Source organism: Schistocerca piceifrons, chromosome 3 (assembly GCF_021461385.2).
Source record: "Schistocerca piceifrons isolate TAMUIC-IGC-003096 chromosome 3, iqSchPice1.1, whole genome shotgun sequence".
Lineage (NCBI taxonomy): Eukaryota > Metazoa > Arthropoda > Insecta > Orthoptera > Acrididae > Schistocerca > Schistocerca piceifrons.
The window spans coordinates 738,560,746-738,582,858 of NC_060140.1; the positions used below are offsets into that span (position 1 = coordinate 738,560,746).

The window sequence follows — 22,113 nt, forward strand, 5'->3', positions numbered from 1 at the left end:
ACTTAGGTACAGGTGAACTGAGGCTTTTTCTAAAGGTTTTGGTTGCATCATGAGATGAGTCTTGTGTACAATAGAAGGAGCCAATTAGCATTTTATGCCCACCCCTCATACTAAGCCTTGCTCAAACAATCTCAAATGCAGCTTCAATTTTTATGCTGGTAGATTTGAGTTTTTTTGTCTACTGCAACAAATACATCACCTCCATTTCCCATTTGCTTATCCTTTCAATATACACTTAAATTTCCCCCCAAAACAACACTGCTATCAATTTCAGATTTCAACCAGCTTTTTGTACCTAGTATTATGTGAGCTTCATTACTTTTCATGAGCACTTCACACTCTGGCTCTTTGTTGAGAATGCTTCAGCAGTTTACCATTAGAATTTTAATACTCTCACCTGTGCGAGGCATTTCTTTGGATCTTTCACTGATGCTTTTTGGTTTACCACAGCTATCCTCATCCAGACTGGATGGAGAGTTGCCTAATCTAAAAAACCTTTGTGTGCACCCTACACACAGTCAGCTACCTGAGTAGCAGCATCTGATGTCTAGTGCACAACTGACCCATTTACAGTTCTCAACTGTATGACACAAATCCAGGAAGTTGCAGCCTAGTTTGTCACAGAACTTTCCAATGGATCAATCCTTCCACTCAACTCAGAACCAAAGGGCCATGATCAATTCTGGGGACAATGCTGCAAATTGTGAGCTTTGTTGAAACTCCATGCACAAGGCTGGTCTTCTCAGTCTTCATTGCCAGTCGCTGGAATGAGCCAAGAATGATCTCAGAGCCCAGACAACAGGCATCATTTGTTCCAATGTGCACCAAAATCTGTGGTTGGTTGCATCCTGTTCCCTCATAGCTCCTGGAATAGCCTCTTCAACATGTTGAATGAGGTCTCCAGTCATACACACTGGCTGCACCTGGTGTCAATTCCTGTCCCTTGCTGTCATTATCCCTCAGGGGTACCATCATTCGTTGTATGTTTGAACTGCCAATGATTAATAGACTCTACCCTTTTACATTTGCCTGTTCCTGCCACCAGACACAAAAGGTTTCCCCAAAACAGGTGAAGTGAGTTCCATTGGCTCAGTTTCAGTCTCAGTGAAAGACAGCACCTCAAACCTGTCTGGATCTAGGTGAAACTTTTATTTACTAGCACATGAGTAACATTACATGCAGACAGTTGCAGTACACATATTCTGCCCAAGGGGGGTAACAGGATGGTGACAGTATGGGCATCCAGTCATACTTTAACTTAACTATGCTAAATCCATTACTAACCATGCTGACCCATGCCAGTGCAGCACAAAGGCACAAGAAAAAGGAGATACTGAGAAGTAACGGGTAACTTCTGTAAATGGATGTCTACATAATATTCTACAGGTTCGACAACAGTGGTAGATATGGCAGATCGTGACTGTCAGCATGCTTCCTAACTCATGACTATGAATCACTTTATTGTCAATCAGAAACTGGTGCAAGAAGACAGTTTGTTCTCCTTGATATGTTTCAAAGTCAGTTCTCCAGTAGAAGCCACTTGTTGAAGTGATAGATGATCAGAATGGCTATATGAAGTTTCTGGAGACCCAGATTGCTGTTTGTCCAACCCCTTAACAGTGATGGTGACCAGCATGGGAGCACATTTCAAAGCATGCATTGTCATCTACAGTTATCATACATCCTATTCATGAACCATGTCCTGACTTTTGTAATGTCCATGGGATCACCACGATTGCAGTGTTTTCATTATAAATACTGTCTTGAATAAAAGTGTCCTTTATGTCCATGTCATTTTATATTTCGTTCAGTTACTTTCCGTACTATACTGGTGCAATTCTTTCTAAGAACGATCCAACTTTCTTTGAGCTTTGTTACTTGGCAGTGACACATCATGTGAAAGTTATTTTTGTTGTTTTTGTTCTTATGTTTTGCACGCCAGTGCAAGATGGTGGTTCATGTACTACTTATAACTGTTGTGTTACTTATTGTTGTTTACTTGTGCCAGGGAAGGGTATATTGAAAGAAAACATCATTTTGTATCAGTATTAGTGTGCTGATTTTTTTAGGTTTTTTTGGAAACTAAAGGAAAATATCAAGCTGCACACTCTAGCTGTTTCAGCAAATGTTGGAAGATGTTCTAACAACATGCACATGATATTCAACAACAGACTTTCCCTCATTTTGAGAACATATGGGTGTTTACTATGACACACTGCAATAGTTTGATGGTTATACAACAATTTTCATACATCTTCAAGGAATGAATTTTTCTTAAACAAAACCTAGCAATTTTAGATTAACCATCCTTTTAATAATATCAGTTCAGCCCCCTGAAAAATTTTTCATTGCTGTAGTTCATTTTAAAGCTCACTTTACATTTATTTTTATTGATATTTTCAGGTCTTTTAGTAATAATTTTCAAGGTATTTGAGATCATTACAATCTGAGGCCTGTATTTACGCAGGTCCTTTTTCTTATTCATTAATGATTTGAGTGCTCCTGTGATGTATCCACAACTGAATCATTCTGAAAATCTCTTGTATCAACTGTAACAATGTGCCAAATGTCAAGGATATCATTCATGCAATGTGGACAACCAGTGGAAGTGTTTTTGGCAGTAATGAATGGGCAATGATGTCTCTTATATTGAGAAGTATGCCCTAACTAGTACAAGCAACATAAAATTGATCATGATGAGGTTTAATGCTATTACGATATTAGGATGAAGATTAACAATTTTTTATGCAATGAGATTATGCAACTTTATATAATAAACTTACAACCCCAGTTCCTTAAATAAAACAGATTGCTACAAAAATAACAAATCTATGCTAAGAAAATTTATATTATAAACTGCAGAAGTGTGCTCATAGTTCCCCTCCCCCTCTTTTCCACACCCACCCATCCTCCAGCCCACCCACTTGCCCTCGGACACACACACACACACACACACACACACACACACACACACACACACACACAAATAAAATTGCAAATAATTATAAGCAAGAAATTTTTCTGATTGTATTACTGATTTGTTGCAACATTCCTTGTTTTCTATCAACTGATTTAGGATATATAGGAATGGTATTGTATGTTTGACAGAATAAATTATGCAGAAGTTTACACATATTTTAAAGTGTGGTACTGGGTGCAGGAGGCTATTGCTTCATACAGCAGCATAGTGGTCTTAGTAATAAAATTCCACTGACAGCTTCCATTGTCATTGCCTTTCAGTCACTGACTTAGGCATTACGCATTAAAGTAAATAAGTCAGAACTCTGTGTTTCCTGCCCTGCTTGGTTTTGTGTTGTGTGAGATTCTTTGTGCCTAAGAGTTTCTTTTTCTCATGCTTTTGCTCTGTTAAGTTTTGTTACTATGTGTCATCTTTTTAGATACTAAAGGGAGAAGATCACTGTTTCCAAAAAAATTGTGTTCTTGCTATATATCCTAAGTTCTCCATGCCAGATATGGGCTCAGATTTAAACACTTCAGGTTGTGAGAATTATAGTATTCACTTGCTACACTATTTTTCCATTTACTATGATATTTGTGAGACAGCAAGATTTGTGGAATGGCAGAGACAATACTTCAGTTGCCCCTTAGACAACAGATAGTGGCTTGTTCAATGCAAAAGACAAACAACCAGCCATCACAAAAAGTGGCTTTTATAAAGTCACATGCCGCGAGTGTCAGTCTGGCTACATTAGACAGATGGGCAGGTCAATCTGCTCCAGGTTTAAAGAACATCATGGAAGCTGGAAATTAAAGAAGCCTGACCAGCCTTTGTGGAACATTGCCTTAACAATAACCACAAATACATAATAGATGTACAAGTCTTACACACAGAGGAAAAGGGGGCTAAACTCAACCCCCCCATGAACCATGGACGATAAATAGTTTGGGCAAGAAGAGAATAGAAGCTTTCAAAATGTGGTGCTATAGAAGAATGCTGAATATTAGATGGGTAGATCACATAACTAATGAGGAGGTATTGAGTAGAATTGGGGAGAAGAGGAGTTTGTGGCACAACTTGACAAGAAGAAGGGACCGATTGATAGGACATGTTCTGTGGCAACAAGGGATCACCAATTTAGTATTGGAGGGCAGCGTGGAGGGTAAAACTCAGAGGGAGACCAAGAGATGAATACACTAAGCAGATTCAGAAGGATGTAGGTTGCAGTAGGTACTGGGAGATGAAGAAGCTTGCACAGGATAGGGTAGCATGGAGAGCTGCATCAAACCAGTCTCAGGACTGAAGACCACGGCAACAACACATCCCCCGACCTATTATTAAACGAGCAAACCAATTCAATTATTCATTCTTTTAGATGATATCACAACTCCAGGATAGAAGCAAGACTTTGGGCTTCAATCCATCAATAAATAAAAAGTTCTTCACTGATGCATTCCCAGGTATGTTTAGTCACATTCGTGTAATTGCTGAATTGTGTATTTCTATATGTAATCTGTTAAAAAATTGTCATTGAAGTAATTTTACATTAAACCATGAATTTAAACATTAAGAAGTTGAGTTTACTATCTTTGCCTTATCATTATGTTTATCTGTACGTTATCATCTTTGGAATCAGTAATGTACTTGAAAATGGGCTTATAACTTGAAACCTAGGTTGTGCAGTAACAACAATAAAATTTGTGAAACAAGGCAAAAAACTGTGTTTGTTTAGTTAATTTATAATGTTTCATCAAGAACCCACAGTTGATTCAATAAAATGATTAAAATACTGACAATATTTCCAGGAGTGAGACTGAGAGGTTGTGCAGTAATATGGAGAACTTCAACAGCTTCGGAAATGTATTGCACTGCTTGGATGTTACACATCTACAGGCAGTGCTGACAAAGTTCTTCACAGTCTCTTGCATGCTATGCAGACCAAGGAGGTTAGGTTATGTTTGGTTAAATTTGTGGTGGTAGTGTGGAAAATGACTTAAAACAAGACAGAAGAGCATTATTATTACTATAATGCATCAAAAATTCCTGCATTGTGAGATGTTATGGCAGATAAGTACAAAAATAAAATTGTTAAGAATAATGTATCATATGATTTGTTTCTCAAAAAACGTAGGGAGAGCCATGAAGGAAGTGTTTCTAAAAAAATTAATTAATGCAGATGTATGAATAAAAGTATATATAGATATTTATCCCTGTATTGCCCAAATGCAGTCCTTTATTGCACATATTTTTTCACGATGTATTTCCTAAACTGTGCCTCAAATAATTTAAGGTGAAACACACTTGCAAATTTCAAGTCTTTGAAAGAATTAACACTTTTATTTGTAATTCTTTCAAAGTTTCAGTGAGAAATATCCTTTATTTGAAGTGACTATTTTCAGATTTGATGGACGGGAACCACAAATAAAGTTTGCTTCTTACTGCAGCTTTGACAGAATTACAAATGATGATTGTTATAAAAATAAGTTGCTGACCCATTTTTCCTGCATCACACTGGATGTTCAAAAGCACTGCCAGTAGCATGATATCATAGTGTAGTAGATAAGCACTGATTTGGTGGAACTGCATCACTCATTGCATTATTTTGTTTTTTGATGATGGGGATAGGGGTATCCAGAGAAATTTATCTTCAAGAAATGGGGGTGGGCAGGTGCCTATGTATGGTGATGTCAATGTATGGGAAGAATCGTTTCCAGTAATGTTTAAAATGTTGGACCATCAACACACGGAAGATACAATAATGATTTTTCTTTGTTCGCCCTCAATTCTTCCAACAACTTATTGCGAGTGATCTTTGACATTCCTTAACCCAATTTCTCCATATATCTTTTTTCTGCTTGCCAGAAATTAGTGAACTTAGAAGTGCACAAGACAAAAGATAGGCTTAAAACAATCTGTAATAAATTTTACAATGCATCCCCTGGTAATTAATTGTCAAGGAAATTAGTCAAAATTCTCCACAAAGTGGTGTAAGTTTAGTCAAAACTGAACATTAGTACACTGAAGACCTAATTAGCATTAGTCAACCACTCTCCATGAAATTTTGCTCTGCCTTTATTAGGGAAAACAAGTCTGGGGGTGGTGTAGCAATCTTCACTGTTAAAGCAAGTAATTTCAGTGTTATTAATGTAAGTGCATTCTGCATAGAAGTAATCACAGAATTTGCTGCAATAAATTTAAAATGAGGTAGAGAAACTATAGCAATTATCGGTGTATATAAGCCACTAAGGGCATGTATGGATACAGTTTTTTCAAAAATATATCTGATTTGCTGATATATATATAGACAGTAAGTTTTCTGGGTTAAATGGCCATGTAAATACTATAATAACAGGGGATATAACTATGGACTTATTAACCAGTGATGCCAACACCAAAAGGCTACACCACCTACTCGATGAATTCAACCTGACCCCACTTATCCATGACGCAACTAAAGAGATTGGCAACAGCAAAACATGTCTGGATAATATAATAACAAACATGACCCATCTTTCTTATAGTACATCTGTTCTATAACTAGTCATCTCAAATCACCATGCGGTACAGCTTCAATTGGAGGCAAATGAGATGTCCCTTGTCATTAAAAAGAAGCTATATGTAAGCAAAAGAATTATGTATAATGATAACATCAATAGACTGAACTGCATGTCAGCACACATACCATGCTTTGAGAATGTTAGCGTTTCCTATGATAGCTTTGCTGCTGATTTATACTACTATTTTGATGCTGCATGCCCAGTTGTAGCCACAAAAGTTAAGCAAACTAAAAATATAAACAAAAGTATCTGGATAAATAATGATGTCATTGAAGCAAGGGAAAAATTAAAATTATTCTATAGTGCAATGTTGAATAATAGACAAAATCTTAAGCTAAAGGAGGTCTCCAAAACTTATCAAGAATACTATAAAGATTTATTAATACAGACCAGGAGCAACTACACTGCAAACAAGCTTCAGGCTTCACACAGTGCTACTACTGATGTCTGGGGAGTGATAAACAGTTTTAGAACAGGCAGAGACAAATCCTGTATGGACTTTATTATTGAACACAATGGGATGGTAGTAAAAGATCAACCTGAAATTACTAATATATTCAATCAATATTTTTCTTCAGTGTGGAAAGCTATCAAAGACAAACATAATAACCTGCAGTATAATTTTAAAGGCAATCCATCTGAGTGTAGCACATATCTAGCCCCCACAAATTGCAAAGAAATATCCAACATCATCTCTAAAATCCTCAAGTCTCACAGGCATGGTAGCCTCAGTATTAATGTATTAAAAGTTTGCAGACAAAATATCTCTCTACCTCTGTCTGAAGCAGTAAATAATATACTACTGACCATTAAAATTGCTACACCATGTAGATGACGTGCTATAGATGCGAAATTTAACCGACAGGAAGAAGATGCTGTGATATCCAAATGATTAGCTTTTCAGAGCATTCACACAAGGTTGGCGCCGGTGGCACCACCTACAATGTGTTGGCATGAGGGAAGTTTCCAACCGATTTCTCATACACAAACAGTAGTTGACCAGCATTGCCTGGTGAAACATTGTTGTGATGCCTCGTGTAAGGAGGAGGAATGCGTACCATCACGTTTCCGACTTTGATAAAGGTCAGATTGTAGCATATTACGATTGTGGTTTATTGTACCGCGACAATGCTGCTCACGTTGCTCGAGATCCAATGACTTTTAGCAGAATATGGAATCGGTGGGTTCAGGAGGGTAATACGGAATGCCCTGCTGGATCCCAATGGCCTTGTATCACTAGCAGTCGAGATGACAGGCATCTTATCCACAAGGCTGTAATGGATCGTGTAGACACGTCTCGATCCCTGAGTCAAAAGATGGGGACATTTGCAAGACAACAACCATCTACACGAACAGTTCGACGATGTTTGCAGCAGCTCGGAGACCACGGCTGCGGTTACCCTTGATGCAGCATCACAGACAGGAGCGCCTGCGATGGTGTACTCAACGATGAACTTGGGTTCACGAATGGCAAAACGTCATTTTTTTGGATGAATCCAGGTTCTGTTTACAGCATCATGATGATCACATCCATGTTTGGCGACATTGGGGTGAACGCACATTGGAATTAATACTCCTTGGCACTTTTAGCCTAGCACTTTGAACCACAAACAGTCAGCCTCTTCGAACGCGCACTAACAACCACTTACTTTCAGTGCAATAGGGAATTCTTCGAGCTGATCGATGGTGTGGCCATGGGCTCCCCATTGGCTCCTGCGATTGCAAACCTGTATATGGAACATTTTGAGGAGGTGGCCCTTCAAACTGCCAGACAGAAACCAAAGCACTTCTTCCACTATGTCGATGACACTTTGGTCGTGTGGGGACATGGCAAACAGACAGTAGATGAGTTTCTTTGAACACCGCAACAGCATCCATCCGAACATCAAATTTACAATGGAAATGGAGGAAAATGGATACCTCCCCTTCCTTGATATTTTAATTAAGAGGAAGGCAGATGGTTCACTGGGCCATGCAGTACATAGGAAGAAGACACACACAGACCTATACCTTCATGGAACAAGCTGCCACCATCCAGCACAAAGACAAACAGTATTGATCAACCTGGTACATAGGGCGCGCGCCGTCTGTGACAAAGACAGCCTACCATCCGAGCTGCAACACCTGAGGGAAGTCTTTCACCAAAATGACTACAGTGAAACGCAGATCAACAGGGCACTTAAAAGGAAGAAGGAAGCAGTGAGAACCCCAGAAGAAGAAGAAGAAGAAGACAAACGACTCGCTTTCCTTCTGTACGTGGGTCCGCTCTCAGCCAAAATTGCACCACTTCTGGGCAAATACAATAGCAAAACCATTCTCCAACCACCAACGAAGACGAGGGAGCTCCTAGGTTCTGCCAAAGATGCACTGAACCTTAACACACCAGGAATATACAGCATACCATGCGAATGTGGAAAACAATACATTGGGCAAACACAGCGCTGCATATCTAAAAGCTGCAAAGAACATATCAGATGTGTGTGACTGGGTCACACAGAAACATCAGCCATAGCAGATCACAGCATAAATGAAGAACACACCTTCAACTTCGAAAACACGAAGGCACTGTGCTGAGCATCTGGCTTTTGGGAAAGTGTTATCAAAGAATCCATAGAAATAAGGATTCACGACAATCTGGTCTACAGAGATGAGGGATACCAACTCAGAGCAGCATGGAACCCTGTGATAGCGGCAATCCATCGGGCGCACGCCCGTCAACGTCCTTCATCGTGGATGCAGACAGAAGGCTTACACCGAGAACCGAATGTGGCTGCTGGGGGCAACCGCCATCACCACCACTGCGCGCATGCCACTGGTTCACTGCAGCCACTGGAGGTCCAGTGGAGGGGGGCGACCGCGCATATAAATGGCCCGCTCTCCATTAATCTTGACACTTTGCCATGCCAGAAGATGGGTAGTATGACACTTCCCGAAACGTCGCGAGATATCAGAACTATCACCCGGCTGGAGACCTGAGAAACCTTCATCAACAGTGATATTCATGATTATGATATCAGAAACAAGAAAGACTTACACTATCCTTTACTCAACCTATCTTTGGCACAGAAAGTGGTAAAAAATGCTGTTATAAAAATTTTTGACAAATTACCAGATGAAGTAAAATGTCTGATAGACAGCAGTAATAGCTTCAAAAATAAATTGAAATCATATCTCCTTGACAACTCCTTCTATGCCACAGAAGAATTCTTGAATACGTATAAATAAATCTGTAAATATAGTATATGCATGTTGTGCCATTTAAGGGAATGGGGTAAATAATAGAAATATTAATCTTTAACACTGTACTGTAATGTATATATATTTAAAAAAAATTGTTTCATATGTGCATTTCTTGTGCACTTGACACATTCCACATCACAATGGCTACCATTAAGGGGCCTGGGTTCAATTCCCAGCTGGATTGGGGATTTTCTCCACTCAGGGACTGGGTGTTGTGTTGTGTTCATCATCATTTCATCCCCATCTGGCGTGCAGGTCGCCCAATGTGGCGTCGAATGTAATAAGACCTGCACCAAGACGGCTGGACCTGCCCCGTAAAGGGCCTCCCGGCCAATGACGCCAAACGCTCATTTCCATTTCCGTGGCTACCATACCATGCAGTTGATCAATGGAACACGCAACCAACTAACAAACTAACATAACATCTCCAGAATGAGAAAATCTCATTCTGGAAACATCCCTCAGGCTGTGGCTAAGCCATGTCTCCGCAATATCCTTTCTTTCAGGAGTGCTAGTTCTGCAAGGTTCGCAGGAGAGCTGCTGTAAAGTTTGGAAGGTAGGAGATGAGGTACTGGCAGAAGTAAAGCTGTGAGGACGGGGCGTGAGTCGTGCTTGGGTAGCTCAGTCGGTAGAGCATTTGCCCGCAAAAGGCAAAGATCCCGAGTTCGAGTCTCGGTCCAGCACACAGTTTTAATCTGCCAGGAAGTTTCATAACATAACATCTGTTTCTCTATTCAATCATACTGTGAAGTCAATTGTTTAAGGTAAAACACCACTGGAATTGTGCACTCTTTTTTGCCTCCTATCCCTCCCATCCGCATGATGGACAATCACTGGCAGAACTTCAGCGTGGCCGCAGCCATCGGACGCTGCTACACTTGCTCCACCCAGCGCAGCATCTGGTGCTGCGGATGGTTCACAGGTATTGCTTTGTGTGATGTGATCTTGTTCTTTACTGAGTTTTTGGTCAACATCAGTGCTGGGAGTGAGGTGAGGTCCAGAAATGCATTGGCACATATATTTATCTAACTGCAAATCACGACAGTTTGCAGCACTGTCACCAGAATTAAATTTGCATTTGTCATTTGCCCTGTAATTCTGCCGCTTTCTTCCCTCAGATCCATGGCCTCACGGCAACACAAACCTTTTGCCTCGGCACCCCAGGACAACCCAATGGACGTTGCGCCCTTGCCTCCACCATCGCCACTCTCTGACCTGATGGACCTGGACCCATCATCACCATCGCTGTCACCGTTATCACCCCAGGAGATGCCCTCAGGACTGGATGTGTATCCTGAACGGTGTTTTTGGGAGAACATTCCTCTGCTCTCACAAGCCAGATGGTGGCATATGGCTGGGAGTATGCCATTCTCCATAGCTACAGCTCCCGTCTCGTCTCTACATCCAGCTTCCTGTCCCCCCCTGTTGTCGTTCACATCTCTAGTATATGAAAAAAGTGTGGTGTTTTGTGGGGGAGGAATGTGCTGGCATACACTTTTGCTAGCACACCAGTTGGCGCTGGGAAACTTCATATACTAGGCACTGAACTAAGCATGTGTAAGACGAGAAGACCAAGACACGCTCCAAGGCTATGCACCAATAACGCCCACTGTGCAGTGTACATTTAGGCCGCAGCTGCTGACTGAGCTGTCTCAATCTCTCACTCAGTATCTCATTGTGTCACATCAGGACTCATTTCACATTGCACCTCATGCGCTGCACTGGGCTCTAGTCTTCCACAGTGATAGTTGTCACCTCGCACTTTAGCTAGCTGTGAGGGAATGTTAGCCATTGTATATAGTTGTGATATGGACACAGACATAATTCAAGAATTAGTACATGATATTTGATTGATTTTAACCTCAGAACTTCAAATTTTACATCACTGAAGTTAAGCACTCAATTTGTTCCTGTAATAAAGTGTATTTTAACCATGATATTTGATTGATTTTAACCTCAGAACTTCAAATTTTACATCACTGAAGTTAAGTACTCAATTTGTTCCTGTAATAAAGTGTATTTTAACCATGTGTGCTTTAACCAGGTGTGCATTTTGTGTTGTAGTTAGAACAAACTGGCCACCCACCTATCATACCACCCTCTCTTCATCCAGCCAGGAACCACAAAACAAGAGGGCACAGCCACAGCAACTAATGACCAAGAATATTCGAATGAGTTACCAAATCAACGTCCAGTTTGTGAAATACGTCTCCCAGTAGAATTTAGTGACTATAAATTAGAATACCAATCTCATCAGTCTCAAGAAGCAAATGCATTAATTTGCCCGATAAAAGCAATCCATGAAGAGCTCGCACCAGCAAACTTCAATGAAGGTATGGAAAGTGGTAATTCTAATATATGGTTTATGTCATGAAAGAAGAAATGAAGGCATTTGGAGAAAATGATACTTGGGACTTGGTAGAACTGCCTAAACTTAAACACATTATTGATAGTCAATGGGTCTTTAATGTTAAATATTGACCTGATGGATTGACTGACCGATATCATGCTCACTTGGTTGTGTACGGTATGTTTCAATGTGTTGGACTTTTTTATAATGAAACTTTTAGTCCAGTAGCTTATTATGATGCTATTCGTGCTGTAATAGCGATTGCAGCAGAGGAAAATTTTAAAGATGGTCAATTCAGCGTTAGAACTGCATTTCTTTAAGTGACTTGGATACAGAAATATACATTACTCAACTAGGTGGTTTCAGTGATGGACCAGATCACGTCTGTAGCTTCAAGAAATCATTGTATGGACTTAAGCAATCACCTCTTAACAAGTTCCACTCATTCATGAAAAAAAGGGCTTTATTAGTTCTACGGTAGGTCCTTGTATTTACTTGCAACAAAAAAATTGCTGATCGCTATTTATTTCAATGGTGGACTTATTGCAGGAACAACTCAAAGCACAGTGAATTCATCCTTAGATATGTTAAAGTCAGAATTCAAAATAACAGTAGGATCTTTCGATTCATTTTTAGGCATGCAATCACAGCAACGAGTGTGGCTTGTTTATTTCACAGTGAGCATACACAAAGAAGATTCTACAACATTTTAATGTGGCTGATTAGATACCATTAAAAACTCCCTGTGATAATGAACAATGTGGATTATGTATGTTCTGAAAATCAACTTGGAGATGTTCACAAAGCCTTTAAAATCAAACAAATTTGAAGCGTTATGTACCAATATAGGACTTTGTAACTAATGTGTTTTGATCTCTTATTTTTGATATAAAACTTGTTCTGTGCACCACAGTTTGATTTAGGGGGAATTATTAAAGTAAATAAATCAGAACTGTGTGTTTTATGTACTCTCCTATGGTGGTGCTCGGTTTTGTGCCATGTAAAATTCTTTGCTCCTAAGAGTTTCTTTTTCATGCTTTTACTCTATGAAGTTTTGTTGCTATGTATCAACTTTTTAGATATTAAAGGGAGATGATAAATGTTCCTGAAAGTGTTGTGTTCTTGCTATAAAATTATATCCTGAGTTCACCACAACAGGGACGGGGTGGGGTGGGGGGGGGGGGGGTCACCTTGTCAGGACATTGCTTTCTGGTCACTGTCAGCTCTCCAGACTTTTGAGTTGCTACTTTTCATTCAAGTAGCTCCTAAATTGGCATCACAAGGCCCCTCCCACAAAATGTGCAGCAGGTGTTTTCAAAAACAATGTATTTTGTAAGCCATTTTTTTAAAAAAATGGGTGTTGTAAAGGGACACCCTCCTCTAGCATTACTTTTCTTCAACAGAAGCTATCGATACTAAATATACTTTCTATCTTTTAAACATGTTGTAATGGGGCACCATCTTCTAGCATAGCCTTTTTTATAATAGAAATAACCGATACAATGTATACTATCAATTCTTGTATAGGTGAACATTCTCGTCTGTTTCACTGAAAGAATTTCGTTTGATTTCGTATGTGACGTATTATATTTCAGGCTAAAATGTATCAAAGAAATTAATTTGGTAGTATTATGTATGTACAGTTAAAATTATTCTTCTTATAGAAATATTTGAAATTATGAAATTTCTGGCATACTTAAAATTCCTATTATTAATTTGCAGAATCTGACGATATTTATTAAATTTACTTCTGGACTCATTTATAGAAGAATGCTATAACCTGGTGAAAATTCTTCTTTTGTCAAGAAAGTTTATGAACTCTCTTGTTTTGTAAACTCTTTGGAATATTGTGGATACTGCAGAATGTAAGGAGTAGTGGGCATGCCTCTGATGGAAACACATGTGGCTTTTAATTTTGTGTACAACAGTGTAAATGATGGTTGTATGAAAATGGAAATTGTGAAGTCAGTGTGATATAGAAGAATGGGATAAAATAAAAGAAAATCATAGCAAGAGATAGTACTTCATCAGTTATTTAGCCATCTGGAGCCCAGTAAGTCAAAATTTCAGCTGCAAGAATGTACCCCTGGATGCAAGAACTGGAGCCAAAACAAGAGAAAATGAAGATAAGTAAAAAGTATTTCTTTTGTATACCTTACGTCTCTTGACGCTTTCAAAACTTGTGTAGAGACATAAAAATTTAATAGTAATGTGTGGGAGGATAAGATTACAACTGGGAGCTCAGCCGGGATCTGTTGACTGATAACAAAGTTTTGTCTGTTGCAGAAGAAGAAAGGACAATTATTTGTGTATTTGTAGTTTTTATGTAAATGAACTTCAATGACTTGACAAAACAAACCCGAGGACGGCCGAACAACGTCGTATCAACAGTGACGAGATAATATCAACTATGACAGACTGGACGAACTGAAAGAGGATGTTACAGCTACAATGAGGGACATCAATAAGAAAAAAAGATGAGTACAAACTATTTGAGAAATTAATTTCTTTTCAGTGGACTCGTGCGATAGCTAGGAAAATGAATAGAGATGAGTGAAGTGATGTAGATGTGAAAGCTGTAGGACCCAGCCAGAACATGTTAGAACCAAGTGAAAGTGTAGTCAGCAAAGAAACAGTGAAAACTGATATTTTGCAGTTGATTTTAGCAAAATTGGAGGAAATGAAGACAGATAACAATAGCAAATTTAGTGCTGTTAATGATCAGGTAACCAAAATAAAAACAGATAACACTACAAAATTTAGTGCAGTTAATGAGCAGTTAACTGAAATAAGGATGGACAATGATAGCAAATTTACTTCACTAAAACAACAATTAAACAACCTAAAAACTGAAAACAATTGTAAAATGGACAGAGTACAATACCAAATAGATCAACTCAGTAATCAGGTTTTGGAGCTAAAAAATGGGTTGTCAGATTGATTAAAAAGTGTGGATGAAAAAGTCAATGTATTAGATAATAAATTTATTGTTTTGGAAAAAGAGTTAGTTGCACAAACTCCAAATCAGGAGAAGAATGTTAATGATGTAAGTGTTCAACAGAAGGCCATAGATAAAAAAATGGAACAGAACTTTAGTGGTTTAGATTAAAAAATTTCAGTGGTTCAGGAAAATTGCATTCACAACAATCTGTATTCAAATAATCGTATTGCATGGTCCAACATTCCAATCAAAAGTTTTCCGTCAGACAGTTTACATCCAGTGGATTTTTGCAACCATTGTAGAGACAGTTCTGTGTCAAGCATGAGTGATGAACAAAAGATTAAATTTGTTAAAAGATGTCTTGAAGGTGAAGCTCTGTCTTGGGTAAATTAAGTTTCGGTAATTTAAATCAGTGGGAAACATACCAAAGTTTCAAAAAAAGTTTTTTAAATAAATTTTGGTCAGGAGCTGAACAAGGGAGAATTAAAAGTGAATTTCTAAATGGTCCAAATTATTGGAATAGGGATGGTACTCTGAAAGAGTTTTGTACGAATCAACTTAAGAAACTAACTAAGGTTGGCAAACCATTTGACGAAATGACTTTGACTGATTGATGCACTCAAAAGGAGATTTCCAGAGAGATTGCTGTGGGATTTAGTACATGGACCTGATGATTGCTTTGAACAATTTTTACAAAAAAATCAGATTTCTTGTTTATGTTTTGATCAAAAGGTTTGGAACACTGTGTTTAATTATAACAATGTAGGTACTAATCACAATCAGAATGTGAGAGTAATGAAAATTTTGATGTAGTGTGTACTAATGATTTCTTCTCTTGGTCAGAAAACAGTGTTATTGATGTATGTAAATCATGTTATGACTGTATAGGATCTGAACTAGGTGGTATTTTTGAGTAGATGTGAATGAGAGCTGTGAAATAACTGAGGTTGGTGTGTCTGAGACTGGTAGCTTATTGCAAATGAATGTAGGTAAGGTATGTGACCTTGACAGAGGTGAGACTTGTGTTGTTAATGATTTTGTTGGTGCAGTAATTTTGGAAGAAGAAGAAGAAGATGATGATTAGTATCAGGTATTTGTGTAATTCAAGAACAATAAAGTTTCAGAGTTATTTGTGAATGATGTTGACAATACATGTAAGGTGAGTGATGTATGTGATGATGAAAGTGTGAGTCATCATATACCAGTCCAGTGAAAGCAGATTTTCATTACAGTCATGTTGAGTAATGATCCAAACAGTAAAGTTGAGTTATCTGTAAGTCTAGAGAATAAAGTTGACAACTTTTTGAAGTTTGTTTGGGACCAGATTGATGATAACATAGATAAATGTGCATTCTGGAATAACTTATCTGTGGTTACTCAAAAATTCTATTCAAATTAGCGGAATGAAGTGAAAGAAGACCTAAGTAGGAAGTTTAATTTTGACAGTAATATAGTTTGTGTTCCTTCTGTAATAAGAGACATTAGTTGTGCTAAGGAATTCATTCACTGTGCAGTTCTAGGCGCTTCAGTCTGGAACCGCGTGACCGCTACGATCGCAGGTTCGAATCCTGCCTCGGGCATGGATGTGTGTGCTGTCCTTAGGTTAGTTAGGTTTAAGTAGTTCTAAGTTCTAGGGGACTGATGACCACAGATGTTAAGTCCCATAGTGCTCAGAGCCATTTGAACCATTCACTGTGTTCAATCTTTACCTGACAACATGAGAAACCAAACTAATACTATGATACCATTAAAGTTGATAAAATCATGTAAAGCATTTGATGAAACTGAAAGCAATCTTTTACATGAAGTGTCTAATAACATAGATGATGATTCAGATTTTGGGTGTCTTCACATTAAGATTAAGATTGATTGATGGGAAGGGAACTGTTTGATTGATACAGGTAGCCCAATTTGTGGTACATCTGATCAATTTAGGGACAAGATTAAGTACAGTAAGAACGCCCATTGTACATGTAAAGATAAGAGGAGCTACTGGTAAGCAAAGCAAGTATGTAAAATGTCAAGTACTATTAACATTTAGTACATGGGACAGGACCTTTGAACATGGGTGCTTAATGAACCATTGTCTGGAGGGATATATACACTATGTTTGCAGCTTCATAAGACTATATAATTGTGTTTTGTTTGTCATGAATTTAGTATGTAAGGTGATGTGATTTCTAAACTTCAGTCTTAACTAAGGACTGAGTTAAAATCTATGATACACTGTATAATTATGTTTTGTAATAGATTTGTGCTTTAGAATTTGATACATATATACCAGGAGACTAAATGATATCTTTTTGCAATTTTGAAATGGGACAATGTTCATAATTTGTACTGTAAAAATTAGGAATAGCATCCACACATATCTGTGTGTATCACCTGGTTAATTAATTTTTTTCACTGTATTTAACTGTTTATTAAAGTTTCATACGTGAACACCTTTTAATCTCAACTAACGTAAATCCTACATATTTGCTTTTGGAATATAAATAGGGAGAGCACATGTCCTGTGATATGATGAAGATATTGAACAGCATATTTAGTGCATAAAACAATGTTTCAGGATTTTATGTGAATGCTAGACAGGAAGTTACCAGTCTGTTGGAGTGTGTAATGAGAAGTCTAGGGAGAAAACAAAAAGATGTGGGTAGATCCACTCCCCACACTGCTGTATGGCTGTACCCTGCTGGACCAATCAACTTACAAGGGATCATAGGTGCTGGCTAATGTACTCAAGCATCTGTCAACTACGTCAGTGTTGTGACAGAGATATGTAAATTGTTAGCCAAGACTGCCAAAGACAGTGTTATTCCAAATAAATCCATGTTTTTTCAAGTAGAGGGATTAACTTCCCGATACATTATGTAACATGAAATCAGTATGTATTTTTTTAATCAATTATAAACGAATTTTCTAGGCTACTATGTACATTGGTTAGTTTGTATGAACCATTAGCAAGTAGTGTGGAAGACATTTACTAGTATAGACAATATAACAAGATGTATACACAGATTTTGGTCCTCAAGATACTTAATTATGTCTTCATTCAAAGCTATTTGTGACTCTGTTTACCTGTATTCATCCTTAGTACTGCAATACTGTATCTGACTGAAACTTGAGTTGTGGCCAGACTCATGCTTAACTCTGTTTCGGGTACCCCTGGTCATCATGACTGTTAGTGTGTATTCAAGGAGAGTGTGCAACTACTGATGGAGGCTAGATGCTTCTTATAATTACTCTTGTATATGATTGAACTTATTGATGTGATTATGAACTTTGTCATGTCAAAACATTTTTTGCTGGTTAGTACCCAGTGTGGTCTGGATTCATGGGTCAGTCCCCACATCATAAGCTTATCCCCTAATATTTTTTCATTATTTTATCATTTCATAAGTCAACATATCCTTAAATACTATGGTTTATGTGGCTGATGGCTTTTGTGCTATATTCCTACTCATAATTGAGTATGTTCTTCTGGTCTGTACCCGTCGTGTTTTTTGAGTCGGCTCACTCGGTCCTACACTTAAGCTCTGAATTTTTTCTCTTCTCTTTTGAAGATTTTGAAGGTGTGATTTTATGGATGTAAACTTACAATTTGTAATTCTAGTAATTTACATTGTCTCTGCATTTATTCATGTAGTTCAGTGTTGTAATGTTGTAGTTTTGACTTCGTACTATTTGCCTTGTTACTGAATGTTCCAAAGACCTGACAATCAGAATGCCATGTCCTGATATATGTATAGATTATGATTTGTGCGGTAGATATTTTCCTTATGTATTCTGCAATATGTTATGTATAAGGTACCTGTATACATTTATATTCTATCTTTTGGCATCATTTTGTACACCATTTGGCAAACCTTATAGTCTGCCACAAAAAATTGCAAATACATTGTTTCCAAATTTTGTGAGGGGGATATTGTAAAGGGACACTCTCCTCTAGCATTACTCTTCTTCAATAGAAGTTATCAATACCAAGAATACTTTCTGCCTTTTAAACACGTTAATATTATCTCAACTGTTTAACTACAAGAATTTCATACAATTTTGTGCACAATGTGGTATATTTCAGGCTATAATCCATAAAAAGAAATTGTTTTGTTGTTATAGTCGATATATTCTAGCTTTGAATGTACAGTTAAAATTACTTTTCTTTTAGAAACATTTGAAAATTACAAAATACCTGGCAAACTTAAAATTCCGTTATTAATTGTGCAGTCGTACAATATTTATTATGTTTACTTCTTGGTTCATTTATAAAATAATGATACAAATTGGTGGAGACTCATTTGTCAAGAAAATTTGTAAACTCTTTGGAATATTGTTAGTACCACAGAATGTATTAGTAGTGGGGATGCATTTGATGTGATCCAACGTGTTTTTATTTCTGACAATAACAATGTAGTTTTCGGTTTTGAAGAGGAAATTGTAAAGACAGTGTGATGTAGAAAAATGTGAAAGAATAAAAATCAACATAGAAACAGGCAATGCTTCACAAGTTATTTCGTCAATTGGAACCATGAGAATCTACAATGTCAAATATTTCAACTTCAAGAATCAACCCCTAGACGTGAAAAACTGGAGCCAACTATGAGAAACGAAGGTAAGTAAAAAAGTTTATTGTAAATCTTACTATTCTCAGAGATTATTAAAAGAGTTTATTATGATGTCAGTGATAATCAACAAATGAGGGAGGGGTAGATTACAGTGTCATGACAGCCCCATCATTATTTACACTTAGTTGCCTAGTCCATTGACACTAAAAGAGCTACAAATTAAGGCAGTCATATTATTATCAAAATACACATCACAAAGAAATGATTGACCAGCCCTTTTGCTAGATTAAGTAAGAGTCATAATAGCTATATGTAGCATGGAGTTAAACTGTTCGCTGGACTGCCTCCAGAGGCACACACTACCTCCTGAAAACTTTCAGAAATGGTATATGAAACTGGCTTAAAAAGAAGGTTTTTTTTTAGGCCACAGAAGAATACTTGGACTATGAAAAAGATCTTAAATTTTACCTTATACTTGCTGTACATCTGCATGCAAATATGCATGAATAAACTGCTATCTTTATTACTCAGTTAGATTATTAGATGTTTCTTCACATCTTTTTAATTTGTACAAACTATTGAAGTTAAAGCATGCAAAATGGGTGCTACAGAGGACTGTTGGAGATTGTATGGGTACATCATCTAACTAATGAGGAGGTACTGAATAAAATTTGCAGGAAAAAGAATTTGTGACTCAACTCAACTAAAAGAAGGAATCAGTTGAAATGTCATGTTCTGAGACATCAAGGAGACACCTACTTAGTATTGGAGGGAGGTGTGTGGGAATAAATTACAGAGAGAAACCAAGAGTTGAATACAGTAAGCAGGTTCTAAAGAATATAGGTTGCAGTGGTTCTTTAGCGATGAAGAGGCTTGCGGAGGTTAGAGTAGCAGAGAGAGCAGTATCAAACCAGTTTTCAGACTGAAGACCACAACAACAACAAACAGTAATAATCAATTAATGGACCACAAAGCATGGTGTTGTTATTCAAAGGCAGGTTGTGCAAGCGTTCGATACAAAGTCAAAAATGGAATTTCACTGACCTTTTCAGGACGTATCTTGTATTCTGGGACCCTGTCCATCAATTTTCGCATGTCCTCCTTTGACTGGACTACACTACGAGACAGGTCCAGCACTTGAGGAGCTTCTTTCTTTTTCCCCAGCAGATCATCAAGCTTGATGGTTGCCATTTTGTTGTTGTTTTTTTTTTTTTACTTTAATATTTAATGAATAAGTTAACAAAATTAGCACAGGCTATTAAGCAGAAAGAAGATTCATCCTCAATTATTTTGTTTCAATTCACTGCAAGAGGTTTGTAAATATTAATCTTCTTGTAAATATAAATCTTCTACTACAGTCACCTTCCAAATTAACAGAAAACTTGTGCATAGGATGACATGAAAGTCTTTACAGAAATTATTGTGTGCTGTTCAATGATCATCTGTGATGTAAGTGAGCATCACTGGTCTTCACAACCCAATAGCTTCCATTTCCATAGTTTAATTTGAGCAAGATGTTTCTATTTCTTCAAAGAACAGATCCCTGGAATTAAAGAAAGACAATTCATCTCATAGAATTCAAAACCTTGAATTCTAGAATCATTTGTTTTACAACATAGTGATATACAATTACTTGGCTACAGCTGGCATTTCACTTACATAAACTGTAAATTCAAGGATGCAGAAATATTTGACCAAAGACTGCATCTTTTGCAATAGTCAAATGATTGTTATAATATTAAATACTCTTGAAGAAAAGGAGACCACTCACTGAAAAGCAGGAGAGCTGAGTTATTGATAGGCCCACACAAAAGAAAGAAAACTGGCTAGCCTCACTTTTGGAGAAATCCTCTGAAGACCTAGAGTGAAACCCCCCCCCCCCCCCCCCCTCCACACACACACACACAAGTCTCTGAACCTACAAGGTGCTGGCTGGACTGAGAGTGCCAGTGCTTTGTTTCTCGGAAGGTGCACTGGTTGTGGTGGGGGTAGTGTCAGGTGGGATGGGTAGAGGGAGAAGGAGATGGGAGACAGGGAGAGGGACTGTGGGTGGTCGCTAGTGGCTCAGAGGGAGGCAATTGGTTCAGCTAGGAATGTCTAAGGGAGACGTGGCCGGTATATTGGCTAGGCAAGTAATGCGTGATTGTAAAGGTCATTGGGAATCAGCACACACTGAAGGCGATGTGGGAACATAAGTTCAAAGATGAAAGGGGAAACTGTTGGGTGAAGGGTTTAGGGCAGTGGGTTACCTGAGATTGAGGCCAGGATGATTATGGAAGCGGAGGATGTGTTCTAGGGATAATCCTATCTGCACAGTTTAGAGAAGCTGGTGGTGGAGGGAAGGATACATATGGCCTAGTTGTGAAGCAGCCATTGAAACTGAGCATGTTGTGCTCAGCTGCGCGATGACTTTATTTTTGACAACAGTTTGGCAGTGGCCATTCATCCTGGTAAACAGCTGGTTGGTAGTCATGCATCGTTTGTGCAAAATATGTACCTAAACA

At 38.0% G+C, this 22,113-nt stretch overlaps 1 protein-coding gene across 1 annotated transcript in view; it reads right to left on the reverse strand.

The window, feature by feature from the left end:
• Positions 1-22,113, reverse strand: part of LOC124789892 — a 93,809-nt gene that overhangs the window by 23,412 nt on the left and 48,284 nt on the right. Inside the window, exon 3 of the mRNA XM_047257412.1 lies at positions 20,654-21,152. Within this exon, the coding sequence (XP_047113368.1) occupies positions 20,654-20,800 (147 nt within the window). The 5' untranslated portion in view covers positions 20,801-21,152. The remainder of the gene's footprint in view (positions 1-20,653; positions 21,153-22,113) is intronic.